At 35.3% G+C, this 23,904-nt stretch overlaps 1 protein-coding gene across 3 annotated transcripts in view; it reads right to left on the bottom strand.

Moving 5' to 3' along the window:
• LOC115287783 (lymphocyte antigen 75) overlaps positions 1 to 23,904 on the bottom strand; it is a 128,914-nt gene that overhangs the window by 27,514 nt on the left and 77,496 nt on the right. The window contains exons 28-35 of one of the 3 annotated variants that reach the window (XM_029934508.1): positions 22,634 to 22,750; positions 18,801 to 18,995; positions 16,300 to 16,526; positions 14,803 to 14,971; positions 11,471 to 11,620; positions 9,219 to 9,341; positions 7,365 to 7,532; positions 3,901 to 5,706 (exon numbers count right to left, since the gene is read on the bottom strand). In XM_029934508.1, coding sequence (XP_029790368.1) covers positions 5,528 to 5,706; positions 7,365 to 7,532; positions 9,219 to 9,341; positions 11,471 to 11,620; positions 14,803 to 14,971; positions 16,300 to 16,526; positions 18,801 to 18,995; positions 22,634 to 22,750 — 1,328 coding nt within the window. In that variant the 3' untranslated portion in view covers positions 3,901 to 5,527. Of the gene's footprint in view, positions 1 to 3,900; positions 5,707 to 7,364; positions 7,533 to 9,218; positions 9,342 to 11,470; positions 11,621 to 14,802; positions 14,972 to 16,299; positions 16,527 to 18,800; positions 18,996 to 22,633; positions 22,751 to 23,904 lie in introns of those variants that run through there. The other 2 variants (XM_029934509.1, XM_029934510.1) reach the window with 2 other exon arrangements.

The following is a 23,904-nucleotide window of genomic DNA, read 5'->3' as shown; positions in this document are numbered from 1 at the left end:
GGGGGAGAAAGGCGAGGGGGCGGGATGGGGGCCCGCCGGGGGCTGACCCGGCCCCGAGAGCCCGCCCGCGCGCCGCCCCTGCGAGGTCTCTGTCGTATTTGAAACTTGTCCTTTGAACTGGAATAATTTTGGACTCTCAAAAATGTTGCAAGAGGAGTCCGAAGAATTTCCGTAACCCTTCTGCCAGCTTTCCTAAATGTTAACATCGTGTATAACTCCAGTAAAATGGTCAAAGCCAGGAAATTAAAACTGGTATAACACTATTAACTAATCTTCAGCTTTTATCATATTTCATCAATTGTCCCTCTAATGGTCTTTTTCTGTTCTGTGTGTGTGTGTGTCTTTTTTCTGTTCTAAAATCCAGTCCAGCGTTATACGTTGCATTGCGATGTCTTATCTCCTTAGTCTCCCTTAACGTGGGACAGTTGTCATTGTTCTATTCCAATCTCGTTTGAAGAGCACTGGCCGTTTTGTAGAACGTTCTTCAGTTTTGGTGTGTCTCATGTTTCCTCTTGAGGGGAATTGGAAGAACACAATTCAGGTTATGTTTATGTTTCTTCGGCGAGAGTACCAAAGAAATGATGTGTCCCGCCCAAAAGAAGATACCACGTCCGTCAGTATGTCTCATCACAGGTGATGCTAATTTTGATCACTTGGTTAAAATGTCCGACAAATTCCTCCTTTGGATCTGGTGGTCACAAACCTTTTCAAAGACTCCTCCCAGTGGACTATGTCCCTCAGACAACTTTTACCTGTTAGCAGCTTCGGGGATTGAGGTCTTTAAATTATATTTGCACAGCCCTTGAAAGGAACCAACGCTACCTTGATCTCAAACTTCCACTTCAAGAACTGTGAAACAATGTATTTCTGTTGTTTAAGAGGGAAAAAAACAACTAAGCTTGCTATCAGTATAAATTAGGCAACTATAAATTGGTGACGGCATCTGGAACCAGATAACACAATGCACAAACAAGAGCCAGGTAAGACTGCCTGTTTAAACCCCAGACATAGCTTCATGTCTTCAGTGAAACACTGCTTTAAAATCAAGTCTAAATTCAACAATAAAAACACAAACAACTCAGTTTAAAAATGCAGTGATGATCTGAATAGACACTTCACCAAAGAAGATATACAGATGGTAAAAAGCATATAAAAGCACTCAACATCATATGTCACTAAAGAATTGCAAATTAAAACAAAAATGAGATACCGCTATACACCTATTAGAATGCATAAAATCCAGAACACTGACAACACCAACTGTTGAAGAAGCTGAGGAGCAAAAGGAACTCTCCTTCATTGCTGGTGGAAATACAAAATGGTACAAGCACTCCCGAAGACAGTTTGGCAGCCTCTTAACAAAACTAAATGTATCCATCCCTACTATGCAATACAACAATTGTGCTTCCTGGTATCTACCTGAAAAAGTTAAAAACTTGCATACACATAAAAACTTGCTTATATGTTTCTAGCAGCTTTATTCACAATTGCCAAAACCTGAAAGCAACCAAGATGTCTTCCAATAGGTGATGAACAAACTGTGGTACAGTCACAAAATGGAATATTATCAGCACTAAAAAGAGATGAACTATTAAATCATTAAAAGACATGAATAACTTAAATATATGTTATAATACAGTATTATTAGCTATAATCACTATGCTGCACATTAGATCTTCTGAACTTACTCATCTTATAACTGGAAGTTTTTACCCTTTGTCCAACCTCTCCCCATTTCTCCTACGCTCAAGCGCCTGATAACCACAACGCTACTCTGTCTCTATGAGTTTAGTTATATTTTTTATTTCATATATAAGTGACACCATACAGCATTTATCTTTCTCTGTCTTACTTTTTTTTGTATTGAGATATAAATTGACATATGACATTGTATTAATTTCAGGTGTACAACATGATGATTTTTCTTAAAAATTTTTCTTAAAAAATAATTTTTTTGTTTGTGATGCTGATTTATTTCACTCAAAATAATGTCCTCGGGTTTTATCTATGTTGTCACAAATGGCAGTTTCCTTTTTTCTCATGGCTAAATAATATTCCACTGTGTGTGTGTGTGTGTGTGATACAGGTGTGTGTATATATATATATATACACATACACATATATACACACACACATATATATATATAATTTATTTTATCCATTAATTCATTGACCAATCACTAGATTGCTTCTGTGTCTTGGCTGTTGTAAATAATCCTGTAATGAACATGGGAGTGCAAATACCTCTTCAAGATCTTGTTCTCATTTCTTTTGAATATATACCCAGAAGTGGGATTGCTGGATCATATGATAATTTTTCTTCCTCTTCTCCTCCTTCTCCTCCTTTTTTTTTTAAGCTCTACACCCAATGTGGGGCTTGAACTCATAGCCACAAGATTAAGAGTCTCATGTTCTACTGACTGAGCTAGCCAGGTGCACCAGGATAGTCTATTTTTAATATTTTGAGGATGGGTCCTCTTCTTTCTTCTTCACAGGCTCCTGTTCCTCAACTTCACGGAGGTAACTGAGGATAGGTAGGGGAAACCAATCAATTTTCCTGTGGTTATCAGTACAAATATATGGCTTAATTTAATCTGGGTCCTGTATGCCTGTATGATCCTTTTATTTGTCTTGGTCATTGTCCCCTGTTCCTCTGATCAGGTATTGCAAAACTTTTTATTACACTCTTCAAACTGAGACCCAATTTGCTACTCACGTTTCTCAGTAGAAGATTTTGCCTTCTACTCAATAGGGAAAGACAGGCCATCAGGTATAGACAAAAATTTTCAAATGCTTCCTGCTCTCCCTTTCTCTTCCATGCAGGTCTTCCTTGTGTGGCCTCAGAGAGGAAGGCAGTCTTCCCCATTCCATCCAAACCCGGTTCCTCTTCCTGTGGGCTTAGCCCTGCCCTTCTCCATCTCCCCCAAGATCTTCTCCCATGACTCCGTCTCTCTTCCCCGCATGGTTAATTTCTCTCTGGCCACTCTTTTTGGATATTCTAATTTATTTTGTTTTGTTCCTGTCAGTTTCTAACTGTGAACCTCTTTCCCTCCTTTGGAAAAAACACCTTCGACTCCCTTCTCTCTCTCCTTTTTTTTTCCCACCATAATTTTCAGTCTCAAATTTCCCATTTCCAAATTTCCCTTTCCCTTTGCTGCTCACACTGGATTCTGGCTCCACTCTGCTACATTTCCACTGGCTTAGGTCACCAGTGTTTTCCTGATTTCTGGAGTCCAGTTTTATCTGACTTTGTTTCTCTGTTGTTTAGCAGTTGGAAGAGAGATGGAGTCATGGCAGAAGATCTTGGGGAAGATGGAGGAGAAGGCAGGTCTGAACCCACAGAAAGAGGAACTGCGCTTGAATTCACTTGATACTACATTGCATTAACAGGGTATTTGGCCAAGGAACTTAAACCCTAGGGCTTCCCAGGACTGACTGTGATCAATGCTATCACTTCCACATTTGTCCCTGGTACCTGATCATTAGGTGTATTTACTTGCTTTTTTAGGTGCTGGGTTTTGATAGATCGATTTCATCAGACCACATGTGAGGGTTGGATTAGCTAAGAAAGACTGGAAAAGGCTTGGCTTCGTTTTTTCTGATCCGTCTGCAGCAGGTCAAATGGGAAAGTGAACACAACAGGGGCAGTTCTGGTCATGCTGAGAAGGACTTTCATGTAGATTGTCCAGTGGGAGTTAGAAATATGAGCCTGGAACTAGATATGTGACCTACTGACTTAAAAGTGGCTGATGAATGAATGCCTTGGGCTGGGAGGTAGGGGGGCTCTCCTGAGGGAATACTAAGAATGAGAAGTGTGAATCATAAATGGAATTTCTGCTGATCCAATAGTTAAAAGAACGGCTGAGTCAATGGCATCTGAAAAAGAGACTCAAACAAACATTCAGAGATGTAAGATGATGTTTATTCTTTAAAAAATGTACACAGAATCTTAAGGATACCTCACATTACAACAGCTGCACACTTTACTTTTTCTTATACTATATGTCTTACATAATAAAACTCAATCTAGAGGTATTTTTTTGAGATATATTTTTTCAACAAAGATCAAAAACACTTTTACCAAAAAAATGAAACAACTTTATTATAGCATCACTACTATATATAGCTGTATTTTCACATCAAGTTGGTTTAGTTCTTTGAAGAAAGTCTTTAACAACTAAAATTGCACAGATGACAGGGCAAGAGGACCTAGTCTAACAAATTCAGTAAAAGATATTTCAGCACAACTGCACTATACTTTAGACTATACTGAAACTGTCTTTGAAAATTATTTAAAGTTTATCATAATATAAACACTCTAAATTTTAAAATAAATCTCTGGATATTATACAAAAATATTCTAAAGTATAAGTATAAACACTGAATAAAAAATGGTGAATACCAAGTTCAGTGGAAACTACTATTAAAAATATATTCTAGGTGGTAAATTTAAAGTGATAACCATAAAACAGTGTTTCCTTAATTATTCATCATTTAAAATATTTTAGTAGTAATCACAAAGTTTAGAGTTTCATTATAAAATTGTTTTACAAATGCAAGATATACAAGTTCTCATATACATAGACCTCTTTTCTCTTTAGCTCCCAGAAAAAGGCATCAAAATAACAAAAACTTCTTAGTAAAAATTTGACATGTCATGTAAAGCATAAAAACTGCAAATTTTTCAAGAACTTGTATCCTTAGCTGATTCCCTTAAGAAGAGTTAAACCACACCGCTACAGTATGCCTAAATCAATCTAAAAACAATGTTCCCATATACTTTAGAAAAATGGTAAGTACGAAATCTTCTTTAAAAGCCATCATGTTATGAATAGCTATGGCAAAACAAAATATTTGCATTTAAACAATGTTAGTATGAAATATGTTTGGAATAGTATAAGAAGCATCTTGCCGAGAGCATTATTTTGCTGTATAAAAAAGTAAGCGTATCTTATTAATAATTTCTCCTAAGTGCTACAAATGACTATTTTAAAACAATGTTGATATTATTTACAGTTATGTTTTTACCTTGAGTTACAAATTTTGCATTAGGCTAGATTTTTTTTTTTTTAAGTAGAGTCCATACTCAATGTGGGGCTTGAACTCAAAACCCCAAGATCAAGAGTTGCATGCTCTACTGACTGAGCCAGCCAGGCACCCCTATGCTAGATATTCTTAAAAGCTAAAAGGTAGACTTGTGACTTAGTAACATGCCAATTTTAAGTTAAAATGCCATTAAAATATGCATATCTTACTTACTAACTACATTATTACAGAAAAAATGCACATTAAATTTATTACCCTACAAATAACTTGGACTTTAGTCCCAGCTTTGGTTCTTCTCCATTCTATTAAGTAAAGTTTTAAACATGGCATCTTGTGGATAGATACTAGCATTGCAATTAAACAACTGAAAAAGTACTATTGACTTCTACTTTAGAACAGAGTAAATACTGACACTGGGAAAATCTGAAAAGGCTCATTTTCCCTAACACATTAGTGCAAATTAACAAACTTTTAGAAGGATTTAGTCATGGAAAGTGGGAAGCATAATCTCATCTTCATTCATTCCTTGTTCATATCGAACTGAAGAGAAGCCTGCCCAGGGCAAACGGTTCCTTTGGAAGAGGAACCAAATCAGTGCACTGATGAGAGCTAGGATACTTAGCACAGCAAATGTGATAACTATTCCTCTGTAATCAGAGCCTAGAACAGGGAAAGGTTTGACATCGGAGGAGAGAATATAAAAGTGATCATTATTGATCTAATCCATAAGGCTGTGTGTCACACTGTAAACTCTGTACAAATTAGACACAGTTAAGTACCTGATTGTTTCATAGCATTAACACAGAACTCAAAGTCAGCATCAGACACTCAAGTATTTTCTTTACAGATTTAACTGTTTTCCTTTTCATTCAAATCCTATTCATTGTTTCAGCAATTTTCTTCTAAAGAACTTCAAGCATCATCATTACTCTCACTTTCCCTTCCCATCACTCTTTCTAGGAACATTACTCCCTGTGTATTACCTTACTTTGATAGCAGATTGCTGGAAGTTGTAAATTTTTGTGTTTGACTTACCCAGTGCCAAATAAAGTGTTATCTGCTTTAAAGCGAATTTATGGCTGTAGGATGACTTCATTTAGCTACAAGCTATTCAATTTCAAATGCTCTCCCAGGCCCCCTCTCTACACGCTCCCCAGTGGACTCATTCTGTCCCCTTGCTTTAAACACCACCTCTCAGCTGACCTCCCTTCTCTTTCAATGTCCAATTGCATGCTAGACATTCCATATGAATATCTCATCTCCATATGGACTGTTCAAAATGCCAAAACAGAACTCTTGGCTTACACCATCCTAATCCTGCTCCCCCCCTCCCCCATAATCTTCCAGTTGTTTTCCATTTCACTCTGCTTAGAACTGAACTCCTGAGCCTGGCTTTCTGAGCCCTGGGTGTCTGGTACCTGCCTACCTTTCGGCTCTTCCTTGAGCACTCATCAAGCTTGTTCTATTTGAGGCTTTTTGCTGCAGCTGGTACCTCTGCCTGGTGTGCCTCTTCCCCGGATCTTGTTTGGCTGTCCTTTCAAATCTCAGCTTCAATGTCTCCTACTCTTAGACATCTTCCCTGATAACCTAATCCAAAGTAGCCATCCCCCTACCCAGCACACAAAACAGGGCATGACATACAGTAGACACCCCAAATATTTGCTGAATCAATGTATAAATATATAGATACCAATCACTTAGTATTGGGGATTTATCTTTAATATTTATCCACCAAAAGGACATTTTAATGCTAAATCTTCAAAAATGTTGCTATGAAAAACTTAGAGCTCCTTTCTCTAGAAATGAAATTACGATTTTATGGTTATTTTATGCATCAATTCAGGATGAACCCTAAGTTTAAATTATGATTTCCTACAGATGTTCCTTCCAGGAAATTTTAAGTAATTAAATCCAGTTTTGCAGTGTTGCTAAGTTAATTGTGTGTTTTATGGGAATGAGGAGAAAGGAAGCAAACTAACTTTAGAATTAGACCTCAAAGCTTTTACTTATTTGACTGACAGAATCAAATGTATCTTAAGAACATATTCAAAGAAATGAGCTTCCTAATCTGGCAGCCAAAGTTTAGTCTGTTTGTGGTTTCACTTAGGAGTCTTAGACATCTTGGTATTTACTATCTCTTACAATCTATTTTTCTGAGGGAAAGAATCTGTGTAGTTTAATCAAGTTTTTTGGATATCCTTTAAGGATTAAATAAGGACATCAGGGCCAAGTGCAAAACATTGTGCATAACTGAGTTGCACACTTATTTCCCGACCTGTTCTGCAAAAATAGTTCTTAAGGACAGGTTTCCTACTTACCCAGAGGAGCTCTGCAGACAACTCTTCCGTAACCATGTGAACAGTCAACTTTTATCCAAGTTTCATTTGAAGCTAACAAAATGCTACATTTGCCACCACCACTCTTAGTTTTATTTGACCATTTGACAAATGTCACTTTTGATCCATCCAACCAATTCCAAGACTGAGCTAAAGAAAGAAGTTAAGTTTATTGTCTCTAAATTTCTAAGATAGAAAGGCACATGACTTGTACAACTCATTTACTTAGAACTATGCTATGCCACTGTTGAAAATGAAACTTATGAAAACTGAAAAAAAATTTAAAAAGCATTCATTCAGTTGCACATGTCACATTTCAAGTGCTCCGTAGCCATATGTGGCTAGTGACTACTCTGTTATACAGCACAGATATAGAACATTTCCCTCTTTGCAGAAAGTTCTATTAGACAGCACTGATAAAAAAAATATGGTGCTTTGTATAAAAAGTAGAATGTTTGCACATTCACTGTGGGAGGGATAGATTTTTAAAGACCCGAGTCTCCATCAGCATCCTTACCTCCTACTAAAAACTCATATCATTAAAGGCGTGCTGGAGGAGGAAGGGTCTAGAGGGTCCAGGAGGGGCTTCCAATCAAGACTCCATTTTTATTTTCCAGCTGAGGTAGCACCATCTTGTGGTGACAGTGTAAACACAATTAGAACTCATTTAGATGGCCAACGTTGAATCCATTCACTTTGACAAGTGTTTAATATTTTGGAAGTCACATGTATTTCAATTATTTAGAATTCACTTTTGCATAAAATTAGTGAAACACAGTTTCTACTCTTCTATTGAATTTGTACTCTTACTTCATTCTTTAGGAATTTCAAATTCATCAAATCTTTTTTACCCATTATTGCTTGGATTAATCCATTATTCTTTTAGAAATTCTTCCACAAATCTTTTTTAATTCTGTGCAATTTTACTAAGCTAGTTTAAACAAATAACCATTGAAAATTAATTATTCTCTTAAGGTGCTTGGGTGCCTCAGTAGGTTAAGCATCCAACTTCGGCTTGGGTCATGATCTCACAGTTCTAGTGAATTCAAGCCCATGTCAGGCTCTGTGCTGACGGCTCAGAGCTAGAGCCTGCTTCAGATTCTGCCTCCCTCTCTCTCTGCCCTCCCCTACTTGTGCTCTGTTTCTCTGTCTCTCTCTCAATAAATAAATAAACTTTAAAAAACTTACGGAGACAGTATGAATAGGGTAGGGTCAGAGAGAGGGAGAGAGAGAATACTAAGCAGGTTCCATACTGTCAGCACAGAGCCTGATGCGGAGCTCAAACTCAAGAAACTGTGAGATCATGACCTGAGCCAAAACTGAGAGTCAGATGCTTAACCCACTGAGCCACCCAAGCACACCAACATTAACATTTTTTTAAAGAATTAATTATTCTCTATGATAGAAACATTTCAAGAAGGAAGAGAACAAGAAGAGAACTTTCTGAATAACAGAGTTACAAGCTACAAAAATACGACTGATAGACACTAGAGCTCTAAGGGAAGTAAGTCATGGGTCCTCTGTGGGATATGAGGGGCACAAATATTGCTGTAGGAGAAAAAATATGCTGTTGACCCAAGTATCTTAAGCCTCTAGAACATCCCAGTTGATTTAACCTGGCTTTCTATTTCATTAGTGTTTTCCATTATTACTAATAAGTCACTTGCATATTTATTAGGAATGTATAAGTCTCCAAAACAGCCAGCAGACCTAGCGTATTCATCAATAAGAAGCATTTGAATTAACTACCACTTGACATTCTTTAGCAAGGCTACTTGGCATTTAGGACAGGTTGGAACTCTCTTTGCACACTGTCCACACAAATATGTCACTTACCAGTAGAATGTTGAGATAATCCGAGCCAAACTCTCATAGTAATATTATTATTTTCCCTCATCAGTCTGCTCACAAATTTATTCTCATCTTCATCCTCTATGGTAACAATAGTTGCAGAATGATCTGATGACAGAAAACAAATAATAAACTAAACTAATAAATAAATAAAATAAACTAATGAGCTTTATGCAAACTAGGGAAGTGGCTTATTCTCAAACAGCCACTTGAGAAAAAATCAATCATGATCAAGATCATTGAGGAATTCAAGCTTTACATAGAGAATACTTTTAAAATTTGAATTTGTGTCATATTTTTAAAAGAATAGCATTAATAGACTTAAAAAGTTAGAAATATTTCTAGATTGACACTTTATATAGAGAAATGTTATATTTCTTTAAAATGTTTACTTTTTGATCTTGGAACTGCCTACCAATGAGACCCTGTATATGAACAGCTAGCTATAAGAAGTGGGTGTGTGATTGTCGAAAGACATATCAGCATACTCTCCTCAACAACCATTTCCATATAATAGTTCAGCTTTAAATTCACTTCTATTAAAATGAAAATAAAAGCAAATAGGTTTGGGATATTGAGGTGCATTAGCCTTTTCTTTAATATTATTTTATATATAAATGAACTTGGTTATGCCCATTATATGTTCCTAAATAAGTATGGAATTGAATACTCTTGAAGTTTGATAAATTGCCCTAAACCTACAGAGAAAATAATATTATCACCATCATCAGGCAAGGGATGAAAATAAAATAAAAACTACACTTAGAAATAAATCCTAAGTAGAATCAAATATTCTTCAACAGTGACAAGCCTATCTACACTTGAACTAAAGTATTACTTTTGTGGTGGTGATTTTGGGAGAATGGCAAAGGCAAGTCTCTACTCCTTTATGGAAGACCACAGTGTGCACATGCTTGTTTAATATTACACAATCCTATAGGGAAGATATTACTGTTTCACAGATGAGGAAACTGAGTCTCAAGGAGATTAAGTAAATTGTTCAGGTTTATACAGCTTGCCAGTTATAAAATTAGGGAGGCAATCTCAGTCTTTTCTAATAATAAGTATTTAGTTTGAATGCTTTCTATTTGCAGAACACTGTGTTACATTTGCATACATTATCTCATTTCATTTATTCCTACAACAACCCAACCTCTGAAATAAGTACTATTTTCATTCTCACTGCTCAGATAAAAAAAGAGAAGCTATAATTATGTAACTTCTATACTATCACTCAACTGGTAAGTAGGGGAGTAGGATTTAAAACTTAGACCTGTGTGCCTACAAGGCTTAAGTACTTAACTCCCACACTACCAATGACGGTAGCCTTTCTATTTTCTCCTGTACAGGATCTGGAGGCTTCTGACTTTCAGAACACATACATAGTTCACAGTAGTTCCCATCATGTGTGTGTGTGTGTGTGTACATATATACCACAAAGGAGTTCCGACATAAAAGCTTCCATCATGTAGTCACACAGTAACAAGGAGATTTTTAAAGCAATCAACTGTCTCCACAACAGTTAGCAAAATAAACAAGAGATATGCCATCAGTCTGGCTATGTGGCTACCCAAGGATGCAGGTCTTTGATATACTCTTGGTGGTCTCCCTAGAAGTCATGTCACAGTTTAACTATAGAGTAAATTTATTATGGGAGGGATCCAATTATTGCTGTTCTTTCTAAAATAGTTAAATCTGAAGACAAACAGTCCTTCTCCTTATGATGTTCAGAAGTTATGGCTATTTCTATTGCAGGATTAATGAACAACCCATGCTTCCTTGATTTTGCTACCCTGGTTAAGATAAGCCTACTTATTTATAACTCAGCAGTGAGAAAATCTATAATTTTGTATTTAGTACTTAACTGACTTCACAAAAAATTTGCTTTTAATCCCTTCATCTAAGCATATCTAACTATATTTAAAACAATTTCATGTTATTTTTTTTCACATAATGATTCACGTAGCAATTCTTTATTCTACTTCTTCCCACTTACTTATATTTTCCATGCACTTATTCTTACATTGGTCATTTTTAATGGCTATTCCAGTATTCCACTTAACTCATATACCATAAAATACTTAACCATTTCCCCACCACTGGGCAATTAGGTTATAAAATACTATTATAAATATTGAATGTTTAAAAAATATTCAAAAATATAATCATTATTTCCTTGGGGAAAATTCCAGTGATTAAATTACCAAGTCTAAGAAAACCAACAGACTCTAACTCACCAAGTTTTGAACAAAACTGTTCGGCTTCTGAGAAACTGCGCAATGCCTGGTTGGATGCATAACAGTGGTCTCTATATTGGATCCATTGTGACTCGTTCCCTTTCGCTGCTGGACATCTTGATGAGTATGTATGAGAAGACACCTCTTTAGCTATAAAAATATTAGATATGACTGTAAACATACACAGACAAAATGATTGACTTTTAAAATCTCACTAACCCCTATTTGAAACTGTGGTGCCTGTGGGTAAGAAAGCATTCAGCTCAATACACACACCAGAGAAAGCTGCAGCCCATACCCTAAGAGTATAATTGTTTAATGTTTATTTATTTTTGAGAGAGTCCAAGCAGAGGAGGGACAGAGAAAGCTGGGGACAGAGACCCGAAGCAGGCTCCATGCTGACATCAGAGAGCCTGATGCGGGGCTTGAACTCATGAACCGTGAGATCATGACCTGAGTGAAAGTTGGACACTCAACAGACTGAGCCATCCCAACACCCCTGGATTACATTCTAATTAACTTTTTGGAATAGCATTTTTAAAACTTAGAAAATAGAAAAAAGTATTTAGCCCTCTAAGATGGAATTAGCCTACTGTAAAAACAATTGGAAAGATAAAATAAGGAAAGAAGCAAAAACAGGTTGGGTAGGCCTATAATTACTTTGAAATAATAATTAAAAATTTTTTGGATTCTTTTTATCTTGGTATTATATAACTAGTTTTGCCTTGCCATATAAGGAACTACTTTTAAAAATCACATCCATGGGTGAAAATTTGGTTATTTGTTTACAAAGTGCAGTATATCTGCACAGCAAAATCTGTCTCATACAAAAAGTGTAAGTATGGCTTCTGTTCCCATTAAATAACATCTCCCCATTCCCGCCCACCCCAAAACCACCATTCTACTTTCTGATTCTATGAATTTGACAACTCCAGGTACCTAATACAATTCGAGTCATATGGTATTTGTCCTTTTCTGTCTGGCTTATTTCACTAAAAATAATGTCCTCAAGATCCATCCATGCATGTGGTATTGTTAGAATTTCCTTCTTTTTTAATGGTAAATAATATTCCATAGAATGTATATACCACATTTTGCTTATGCATTCATCTCTCGGTGAACAATTTGGGCTGCTTCCACCTTTTGGCCATTGTGAATAATGACGCTGTGAATACAGTTGTACAAATATCTGTTCCAGTCCCTGCTTTCATTTCTCTTGGGTGTATACCCACAAGTGGAACTGCTGGATCCTATGGTAATTTTATTGAAAATTTTTGAGAAATCTCCATACCATTTTCCACAGTGGCTACATGCAGCCTTCTATTCCCACAAGCAAGTACAAGGGCTCCAATTTCTCCACATCCTTGCCAACACTTGTTATTTTCCTTTTTCTTGAAGATTCAGTTTTTTGATGTTTGCTCTTGTATTAGTTTCCCAGGACTGTCATAATAAATTACCACAAACTTGGTGGTTTAAAACAACAGAAATTTTTTCTCTCACAGTTCTGGAGTCTAGTCTCAAAATGAGTGTCAGTAGGGGTGGTACTTTCTGGAGGTTCTGAGGGAGAATCTCTTTCAGAACTCCCACTTCTGGTGGTTGCTGTCGATCCTTAGCTTGTAGCTGCATCACTGCAATTTCTGCTTCCATCATCCAATGGCCTTCTCCCTCTACGCCTGCTTCTCTCCTCTTAGAAGGGCACCAGTCATTGGACTTCGGGCCCATCCTCATAAAGCATCACCTCATCTTAACTAATTACACCTACAAAGGCTATTTCTTTTTTTGTTTTTTGTTTTAATTTTTTAATGTTTATTTTTAAGAGAGAGAGAGAGGCAGAGTATGAGCAAGGTAAGGGCGGAGAGAGAGGGAGACACAGAACCTGAAACAGGCTCCAGGCTCTGAACTGTCAGTACAGAGCCCGATGAGCGGCTAGAACTCACAATGAGATGACCTGAGCCAACATTGACACTTAATTGACTGAGCTACACAGGCACCTCATACTAAGGCTATTTCTAAATAAGGTGGCCTCTAAGGTTCTGGGTGGATGGGAATATGGGAGGATACTATGCAACCCAGTATAGCACTGAATTTGTATTTTTTCATGTCATTCAACTTGATCCTATAAGGTCCGTTAAGCTAACACAGATGCTCTTTCCATTTTCTCATGTATTCTCATGTATTCTGTTTTTCTAAAACAATACATTCGTTTTTTATACCTAACAACTGAGATGTCAATTTTTGATTATCCATTTATTTCTCATTCTTGACATCATCCCCCTTTCTTGTATTCACTTGCTTCTCTAGATAAGGTTTTCACATTTTCTTCTGCTTGAATCTGTTTAATTCCAAATGTTGCATCTTCTTTAGAATACTCTTTGGAACAGAAGCAGGGCAAGTACTGAGAGCCAGAGGCCTCAGAGACCACTGCTGCTCCCATCTCTTGGCTTGTCCAGCAGGTTCTCGCAGCTCCTGGAGGAGGGGGGTTGGGGTCTTAGTTCTTCTGTTCTCTTTAAGGCTCCACCTGTCAGGATGAGCCCAACTCTGGTGGAAAGGGCTTTCCCCTTAAATCTTAAGAATTATGTAAGTTTAGAAAATGCTGAGTTACACAAAGTTAAACTGTGCTATCTTTACTATAAAAACTTTCAGAGCCATCAATATGATAAATGAGACCTGAAGTATTTCCCAAATTTATGTGCGTTTGAACCCATTTTTACTGTTTTTATTTATGTACCTATGTATTTATGTATTTATTCATTGATTTTTGAGAGAGAGAACAGAGAGACAGAGCATGAGAACAGAGAGAAAGAGAGAACAGAGAGAGAGGGAGGGAGGCACAGAATCTGAAACAGGCTCCAGCCTCTGAGCTGTCAGCACAGAGCCCAACATGGGGCTTGAACACATGAACTGTGAGATCATGACCTGAGCTGAAATCAGATGCTTAACTGACTAAGCCACCCAGGCTCTCTCTCTTTTTTTTTTAAGTAGTTTATTTTCAAATTGGATTCCATATAACACCCAGGGCTTCTCCCCACAAGCGCCCCCCACCATGACCATCAACCCCCCAGGCTCTTTTTAAAAAGCAGTGTCAGCCTTTGAGGAACATTGCTTAGTGAAACTAAAATTCACAAGTTCTAGAGTAATATGAAAGTCTTTGGTACATACCCTAACCGGGTATATCATGTTCATTTCCCTTCACAAAGTATCAAATTTATTTTTATAGGATTTGTGAATAAACATTTCTTTAAAACCTTCAAAAATCCTTTGAGTATTTAATCATGTGCACAAGACAAAATGTCATATTTTGATAAATATAGTTATTCAAAATCAAGTCTTACATTTTGTAGGTTTATAACAAATAGCACCATCCCTAACAGACTTGCATGTTTCATGTGTCCAAATTCCTTTTGGATCCAAGAAAACACAATTTCCAGCAGATTTTTTATCTTTCCATGGGATGTAGTCAAATGTACTGCCATCAGACCATTCAAAACTTGATTCACTGCCCTGTTGTAAGAATAATAGACATAAAGAAGCTTAAGACATTTTTAGCATAAGAATTGTTTTTTATAGAAAAAAAATAGAGATAACATGAAACCAGACACAAGAATGTTCAAAAAGAACAGTTAAAAGAATATATATACTTTAAAAAATATTGGAATAGATTGTTAATTATTTGCTTACAATTGTTATAGGTCTGGACCTATTTGTAAAATCAGGGATTTATTTTTGATGCATTAATTTGAGACATTTCCTCTGGTGAAATTTAAGTAGGACTTTACATTTACACACTATATCGTCTCAAGATTTATTTAAGGATGAGTTTATATAATTCTTGAAATTAAATGATATGCAAATGGCTTCTATTTGTCACAATTACAGATGTATATTACCAACCTTTGTATTATTCTGAATGTTGTTTTTTTTTATGATTTATAGTTCTGTGGTTTGTGTCTCTGGCTACATGTTTCATATTACAGAAGCCATCAAGCATCAAGGGTTTGGAAGAGAAAAATGTTTTCCAAGAAACTCATACGGGAGGATTACTTTTGATTTTTCCTTTATTCTATAATCCTATTTGTCATTCTTTCTTTTATTTTCTCCACTTTGTTCTAAAGATTATTTAAATTAGGTTTTCAATTCTAATCTCTATAGATTCCTATTTCTTGTTGGGAGGGATTGGACATTATTGTAGATACATGAATATACTCATTATAGGATTCAAGTAGTGGCAGAAAAGATGTATTTGCTACCAAAATATTATTCTCAAATAGTGCTAATTTGTAGGGAGAAAGTGAGAAGAAAATATATATTTATTAGTCCTAATATTAAGAATTTTATTTGGCATCTTATATAATTTTTGTGTTAATCTCACTATAATCCTATATTAAGAAAAATATTATCACCCCAATTTTACCAATGAAGAAATAAATTTCCAAAGGTTAAATAGCCTGCTTATGATCACCAAACATATAAATGGAAGACTTAACTTGTACTAGAACTTGGGGTTTTCTGATTCTGTGTTTTTTTTTTACCAGCTTTCCAACTGGTCTGCCTCAACTAGGTAACCGAGAGGTGTTGTTGAGATATTAATATGCTGGGCCCTTGGGACGCCGCAGTGTCTAGGGCAGCTGCAGTCCTGGCCATCTACCCTACTACATCCTACAAATACAATTTTCTATTTGGTATGTTGCAAAAAGATAAGAAAGCACTATGCTATGCAAATTGAGTTCCAGGATTTAATCTGGTGTTATACTTCGAATTAATATCTTATGCTCAAATTTCCAACCTTCTAACACATTTGGAAAATTTCCAGAAAACAAGACAAGACTTACGTCATGACTTGAGAGCCCAACCCACAGTGGAAATCCGTCACGTTTTACGATATCTTCCAGAAAGAATTGGCCATTTTTGTCATGAACACTTGCCAAATAACCTCCAGTTTGAGAACACATGTTCAACGCTTCATACCATGTTACCTTCTTTTGAATAACATTATAAATACCATCTTCATATGGAATAAATTGTGGCAGAGTAGCATTATATTCTTCCTTGTAGTCAACTATAATATTTAAATTAAGAGTATTAGTGATTAAATTTAAATTATTTACAATACATATTTTGGGTAAGACTGGACATGCAATATTTCTAAAGTTAAATAAAACTGGATTTTTCTTATTAACAAGGGAGGTAAAATGCATATTTTATTTTTCTTATTGCCACAACACATTTAATAGGTCATTAAATAGTATAGTTGCCAGGTTGATTTAAAAAAATATTAACACTGTTTTTTATTTAAGCAGCCCACATATATATTGCAGACATTAAAAAACAATACCTGAAGTTCAGGCTAAACAATGAACTACTCTAATATGTGTGACTGAGTAAAGAAGGCGAGATTCATCTGAGTTAAGAGAGTCAGAAAGTATGTTTAACAAATTAGGTTTCCAGAGTTTAGGTGAGGCAAATTAGGACCAAAAAGAAATAAGGTAATCAAAAAGCTAAAAGCAAATGAAGAATAATATAACTAACAAAATGATAATAGTAACAACAGTAACAAAAGCACAATGATAAGGGTACTTGAAAGAGGCACAGGAGCCAAGTGAAAGAGCTCCCAATGGCCCAAACTAGATCAATTTGAAAAAAATATTAAATAATGTAATATATTGTATTATAACCCAAAGTATAAAATATACCATGAACTGATACTGATATAAATAAGTGACTGATTAAATTTTAAAGTGGATGAGAATAGAAAAATCTCTTGTGCAGAATTCCAAATAATTTACATAGATACACCCCTCTCAGGAAGGTGGAGAATAACTCTTCAGTCTGTAACTATGGACTGAATACATCGACTTCCTTAAAAAGAGTACAGTGTGGAAATGGGGAAAAGAGTAACTTTGCAATGGAGAAAGCTGATGAACACCTAGAGCCAGGTGATCAAGGTTAAAATCAATAGTGGGAAGTCATGTTGATAGCAAATACCCTTCATATGATGTGATGAAAATGACACTTTAACTCTGTGGTTTTTTCTAAACCTTAAGCCCACAACTCCAGTTTAATCATGAGAAAAACATTAGCCAACCCAAACGGAGACACAGTCCACAAAATACATGACCAAAAAAATACATGACTAAAAAAGTGCTCCTCAAAACTGTCAAGGTCATTAAAAGCAAGAAAAAGCTAAGAAAATTTCACAGACAAGAGATACCTAAGGAGACAAGATGACTGTATCTCCTGGATAGAATCCTGAATAGAAAAGGGACATTAAGTAAAAATGTTAAAAATCTAAATAATATGTTGACTTTAGTGAATAAGCAGTCCATCATATTGAATTTCTTCGTTGTGACAAATGTCCCATACTAAGACAACAATGGGTGAGACGGGTTATGGTATATATGGGATCGCTCTGTACTGTCTCTGTAACTTTTTTTATAAACATAAAAACATACTAAAATAAAAAGTTTGCTGAAGAAGTAAAAATAGAAAAGGTGGAAGACTTCTTGTCAATAAAAAAAAAATAAGTAAAGGTGCAAATAAGGATAAGCATACACTGTATATGGGACATTTAAGAGACAGCCTGACAGAAAAAGAGCCTTATTGAGCCAAGATTCAGGGGAAAAAATCAAGGTTAGAAGAAAACCTAGAATTTTAGAATAGACAGTGTTTCTAGAAACACTTACTCTTAATAGCTTACATGGACTCAAAGTTATTGGTAGTAGGCAATCCCTGGAGATTGTTGATAGAAATGGTGTTCAGAAAGTTATTCTGTGGTAGTATGAAGGGAGAAGTTCTTTCTGCCTGGATATCAGCAGAGGTCTTGGAACTTAAAAACAGTTTTTAAGCTGTGATAAATTTAAAACTGATGTGAATTTTAAAATAGATTTATTTAAGGAATTAGACAAATTTAAGAGAAATTTATTGTCAGCTTGAATGTCAAAACTCTACCCAAACACACTTTCTTATTTATAAAAATCTTCTCCATTCTTCAAGACCTAACCAAGTTCTACTTTCTCCTCAAAGCATTTTGTTTTCATTATTTCTGTTTTTATTGATCTCTTTTAAGACTTTACAACAAATTTAAGCTAGTTCCAAATAATCTAAAAGTAACCTATGTAAAACCATGATAAATAATTTAATGCTGTCTCCCCAACTACTCCTTGAGATCAAGACCATGACACCAGGAACTGTATCTTTTCCTTCCTCTGTAACTTTTGTAGTACCTCTCATAGGAATGAAAATAGAGGAGGCACTTGAAAAATACAGTTGCATGATTCCTACTTGTGGAGCTAATTAGCCTTATGGAGTGAAAATTCCACATTAGCATACTTACCCATTTCAATTTTACAAGCAAGAATGCTGTTCTGGTTATACTGAATTATTTCTTGAATAACATTGAAGGTCTGAATATCCCAAAAGCCATCAGTACTCAAGCCAGCAAAAAAATTGCCATTTTTTATATCTGGTCTTCCTTCTCTCCAGTTTGTGTATGACAGCCTGGTCTTATCAGACCACAGCAGAGAATTATCTAGAGAAGAAACATTTTTTCTACATTTAGAGATTAAATCAAGATTTGAATGAGAGTTATGAGGTTAATATTTCAAACTCAACTAATTTTCTTTCTTCTTTACCTAATTTCCTAAAGGTTTTATTACTGTGTATGTCTCTTTAAAATATTTTCTGACCACAACAGTCAATTATCCTTATTTTTAATATGGAAATTACAAATTATAAACAAAAAATTAAAATTTACTTATAATTTCACCATCCTGCCATAACTTTATGTTTTATTATTTCAAATCAAATACTCATTTCTACTGGATATATGTTTAATTGCAATGAAAATTAATATATATTTTTTTAATTAATATATTATAAAATTAGTGATAGAAATTGCTTCTCTGGACCTAAGCCATACACAATTGCATACATTTATGTCAATCTAATATATATTTGATCCTTTCCTTTCACCGTATATAAAATTAACTCAAAATAGATCATAGACCTAGAGGTAAGAGCTGAATTTTTAAATTTTTAAATTTTTTTAGCATTTATTTATTTTTGAGACACAGAGAGAGTGTGAGCACGGGAAGGCAGAGAGAGAGGGAGACACAGAATCCAAAGCAGGCTTCAGGCTTCGAACTGTCAGACCAGAGCCTTATGTGGGGCTTGAACTCACGAACTGTGAAATTATGATCTGGGCTGAAGTTGGCCACTGAACCGACTGAGCCACCTAGGCACCCCACTATAAAACTCTTACAATAAAAGGCTTCTAGATATGCACAGATAAATCCAATTTCATTAAAATTAAAAAGTTTTGTGCTACAAATTAGACTTTCAAGGAAGTGATGAGGGCTAGGCACCTGGCTGGCTCAGTTAGGAGAGCTTGCAACTCTCGATCTTGGGATTGTGAGTTTGAGCCCCACATCTGGGGCACCTGAGTGGCTCAGTCAGTTAAGTACCTGTCTCTTGATTTTGGCTCAGGTCATGACCTCAAAGATTCGGGAGATTGAGCCCCAAGTCCAGCTCTGTGCTGACAGCATGGAGCCTGATTGGCATTCTTTCCTTCTCTTTCTTTCTCTCTCTGCCCCTCCCCTGCTCACTCCTTCTCTCTCTCTCAAAATAAATAAATAAACTTAAAAAATAAAGTATTAAAACAAATAAAAATAAACAATGGATACATGATCTGAATAAAATCTTCTCCAAAGATGATATACAAATAGCAAATAAATACATGAAATTATGTTTAATGTTATTAGTTATCAGGAAAATGAAATAAAAACCTCAATTAGGTACCACTTCATAACTACTAGGGTGGCCACAATAAAGAAGGGAGAGGCATAGGTATGGGAGAATTGGAAGGAATGGAAAATGGTATAGCAGCTTAGAAGAACAGTCTGTCAGTTCTTCAAAGGATGAAAAAAAGACCCAGCAATTCTTCTCTTATGTATATACCCAAAATAAATGAAAATATATATCTACACAGAAACTTGTACCTGAATGCTTCTAGTGACATTATTCACAACCAAAAAAATGATATGTCCGTACAATAGAATATTAGTCAGCCATAAAAAGGACCGATATACTGACACACAATACAGTGCTACATGCATAAATGCTAAGTAGAACAAGCCAGTCCCCAAAAGAATCACATATTGTATGATCTCATTTGTATAAAATGTGTAGAATAGGCGATCTGTAAAGACAGAAAATAGATGGGTAGTTGCTGGGAGTTGGGAGAGGATTAGGGAATGAGGAGGGAGTGTTAAGGGGCATTATGTTTCTTCTTGGGGTAGTGATACCTGCACAACTCTGTGACTGTATTAAAAGCCATTTAAAAAAAAAGCCATTAAATTGTACATCTTAAATGGCTGAATTGTATGGTATGGCAATACATCTTATTAAAGCTTTTGGAAAAACAAGTTGCTAGGCCTATTAAAAATTTTAAATTATAAATTGGCATGAAGAGTGATGTAATTATACAGTACGGATACCCGTTGTTGTCCTGATTGTTTGTAGCTTTCCTAATTATCATCTTCTGAGGAAGTATATCTACACATCTACCTGCAGCAAAGACACACTAGAAATACTATACATATGATTTGGTTCTTGCGTGCTGTTTTCTATCACCTGATGTCTCCCAGTCCCTCTTTCCTTCTCCCCATATATTAAAGTCACAATTTTCTGAACAATATAATGAGCAGCCATTTATTTCTAAAGTTGTTATACAAAAGGGTCACTTGGCTTGAAGTATGTTTCAGTTGACAAGTGGCTTCTTCTAGTAATTTCCATTCATGGCCCTATTTTCTAAAAGTCTGAATTTTTTAAAAACAAAATCTTTTGTATAGGTGGTATATATAATTAAATATTATTTAAGATTAAAGTAATTTAAAAATCTATGGATGTGAGTCAAGCCAGTAAGAATTAGATTTAAACAAAATTTGCTATTTGCTTGAAACATCTTTCTATATGTCACTCAAATTTCTATATATTTTTGTTAGAAATCCTATTACTCATACAATTTATAAAGGAAGCCAAGATGATTAAAGGGAAGTCTACAGATCTGAAAATGCTTTTCAGAATGCAGAATACATTTTCAGTTCTTTCTGATAATATAACTAACAAAATATATCAGAAGGTAAAATTGAAATCTCTATATCGTGGCTGTGGTCTCCACTGGTCCATATGGGATCAGTTTCCTCAGTCATTTCCATGTACAGACTGGGAACTTTACACCTAGTTTCTCTCCTTTTTTTTTTTTCCTTCCTTAATTTTAAGGGTATTCAAGTGTCATTGGAGAACTATTTGGGCATTTAAGTCCTACTATGATGAATTCATCTTCAACTGGCAGCTAAGTCTTATCTGTTGATTGATAGCTTAATTTTTATCTCATCTGCAAGTCATAAATATTTAAGAAAAACCTTAGCAACTCTAAGAAAGAGTCATGTTAGATAGCAAAGAGAAGGCTATTTTTAAAATGGTCACATATGAGTAATTTAGCTTCTGCCTATGGCTATCATTGTCCCTTGTCTCCTAATAAAACCCACCCTTTTATTGAGTAAATGTATGCTTATGATGTATTATGCCTGAGAATGACATTTTTCCTAATTCCAAAACTTCTACAATTTTCAGGACATCTGTAAGTAAGTATTTTTTTCTAAATTGGACTATTTTTAGTGTCTGTGCTTTAAAAAATTTTATAACAATTATACCTTGAACTTGTGGTATTCAGTCCCAATTTCAAATATTCTATCCCACTGTCAGACTGTTTCTCATTTTTTAATGTATACTCCAAACCAATGCTGTAAACTAAAAGGTGGAACATTAACAGAAGTATAATTCCATTCTCACTTATCCCATATACTTAGGAGAGATATAAAGTAAATATTGAAGATTTCTGTGGCAGTGTGGTCATTTTTAGTTAGTCTTAAATTGCTAGACGGGATAGTGGAGAAAGCATTTGACTCTAAGCTCAGTGGCAAAGGCATTTTAATGGCAGATCAGAGATCCAAAAACTTTCTGGTATTTATATAAGTTCTGCAAAGTATATAATTATAATGTGTATATTGATAAACATATACTTTGAAGAACTATACTTTTGTAGCTTGATAGGTAATTTATAATGAAATATGAATATAAATAAAGAAAACCAGATTTATAACTTACTTTCATAAGTTATACCTAATGTGACCCATGAAGCCATATTATTCAAGTGCAGAAGTTGCTCAAGAACGAAGTTATTCTCTTTTTCATTTCGAATACTCAGAACGTGTGATTTTGGATCTGTAAATAAAAAATAGTCAATAATTTTAATAATTGTTTACCTAGAATACTTTGATAGATTAGGAAATTTTATTTCCTAACTTAATAAACTCTAAAAAAATATTGAAAAATAAGACAGATGTGTAAATCAAAACTATCTCATTGTACTAAAATGAATATATTAAAAAGCTTTCAAACATTTTGATGTTAAATTTTGAAATTCCAATGTCAAGCATTTTGATGTCTTGTAGACTAGTGTAAAACTAGTAGCTAAGGAGAGAATTTAAAACATTGATTTGCTTCACTTTCCCCCCATTTAAATCTTGTTTTAAATTGGTATAAATTTACACTGGTAAAGATACACTGTCAAAAACCATGGTAAATAAAACCTCTTGGCTGGTCTATATGAGAGCTCTTCCTTTTCCTTAGAGATCACTCTTATATCAGAGTTATAAAAGTTTAATATTTCCCAAAGGGAAATATTTTATCCATTCATCTATCAATATATATACACACACACACATACACAATGGAGGATTACTCAGCAATCAAAAAGAATGAAATCTTACCATTTGCAACTATGTGGATGGAACTAGAGGGTATCATGCTAAGCAAAATTAGACAGTCGGAGAAAGACAAATATCACATAACTTCACTCATATGAGGACTTTAAGACACAAAACAGATGAACATAAGGGAAGGGAAGCAAAAATAATATAAAAACAGGGAGAGGGACAAAACCATAAGAGACTCTTAAATATGGAGAACAAGCAGAGGGTTACTGGAGGGACTGTGGGAAGGGGAATGGGCTAAAGGGATAAGGAGCCTTAAGGACTCTACTCTTGAAATCATTGTTGTACTATACACTAACTTGGATATAAATTTTTTTTCCATAATATTTTATTGTCAAATTGTTTTCCATACAACACCCAGTGCTCTTCCCCTTAAGTGCCCTCCACCATCACCACCACCTCTTTTCCCCCCTCCCCCCTCCCCCCCAACCCTCAGTTCATTCTCAGCTTTCAATAGTCTCTCAAGTTCTGCATCCCTCTCTCTCCCCAACTCTCTCTCCCTCCTCCGTTCCCCCTGGTTCTCCATTAGGTCTCTCTTGTTTTCCTGCTAGACCTATGAGTGCAAACATATGGTTTCTGTCCTTCTCTGCCTGGCTTACTTCA

This window comes from Suricata suricatta, chromosome 3, assembly GCF_006229205.1.
Source record: "Suricata suricatta isolate VVHF042 chromosome 3, meerkat_22Aug2017_6uvM2_HiC, whole genome shotgun sequence".
NCBI lineage: Eukaryota > Metazoa > Chordata > Mammalia > Carnivora > Herpestidae > Suricata > Suricata suricatta.
This window is presented reverse-complemented; position numbering and strand designations above follow the sequence as displayed.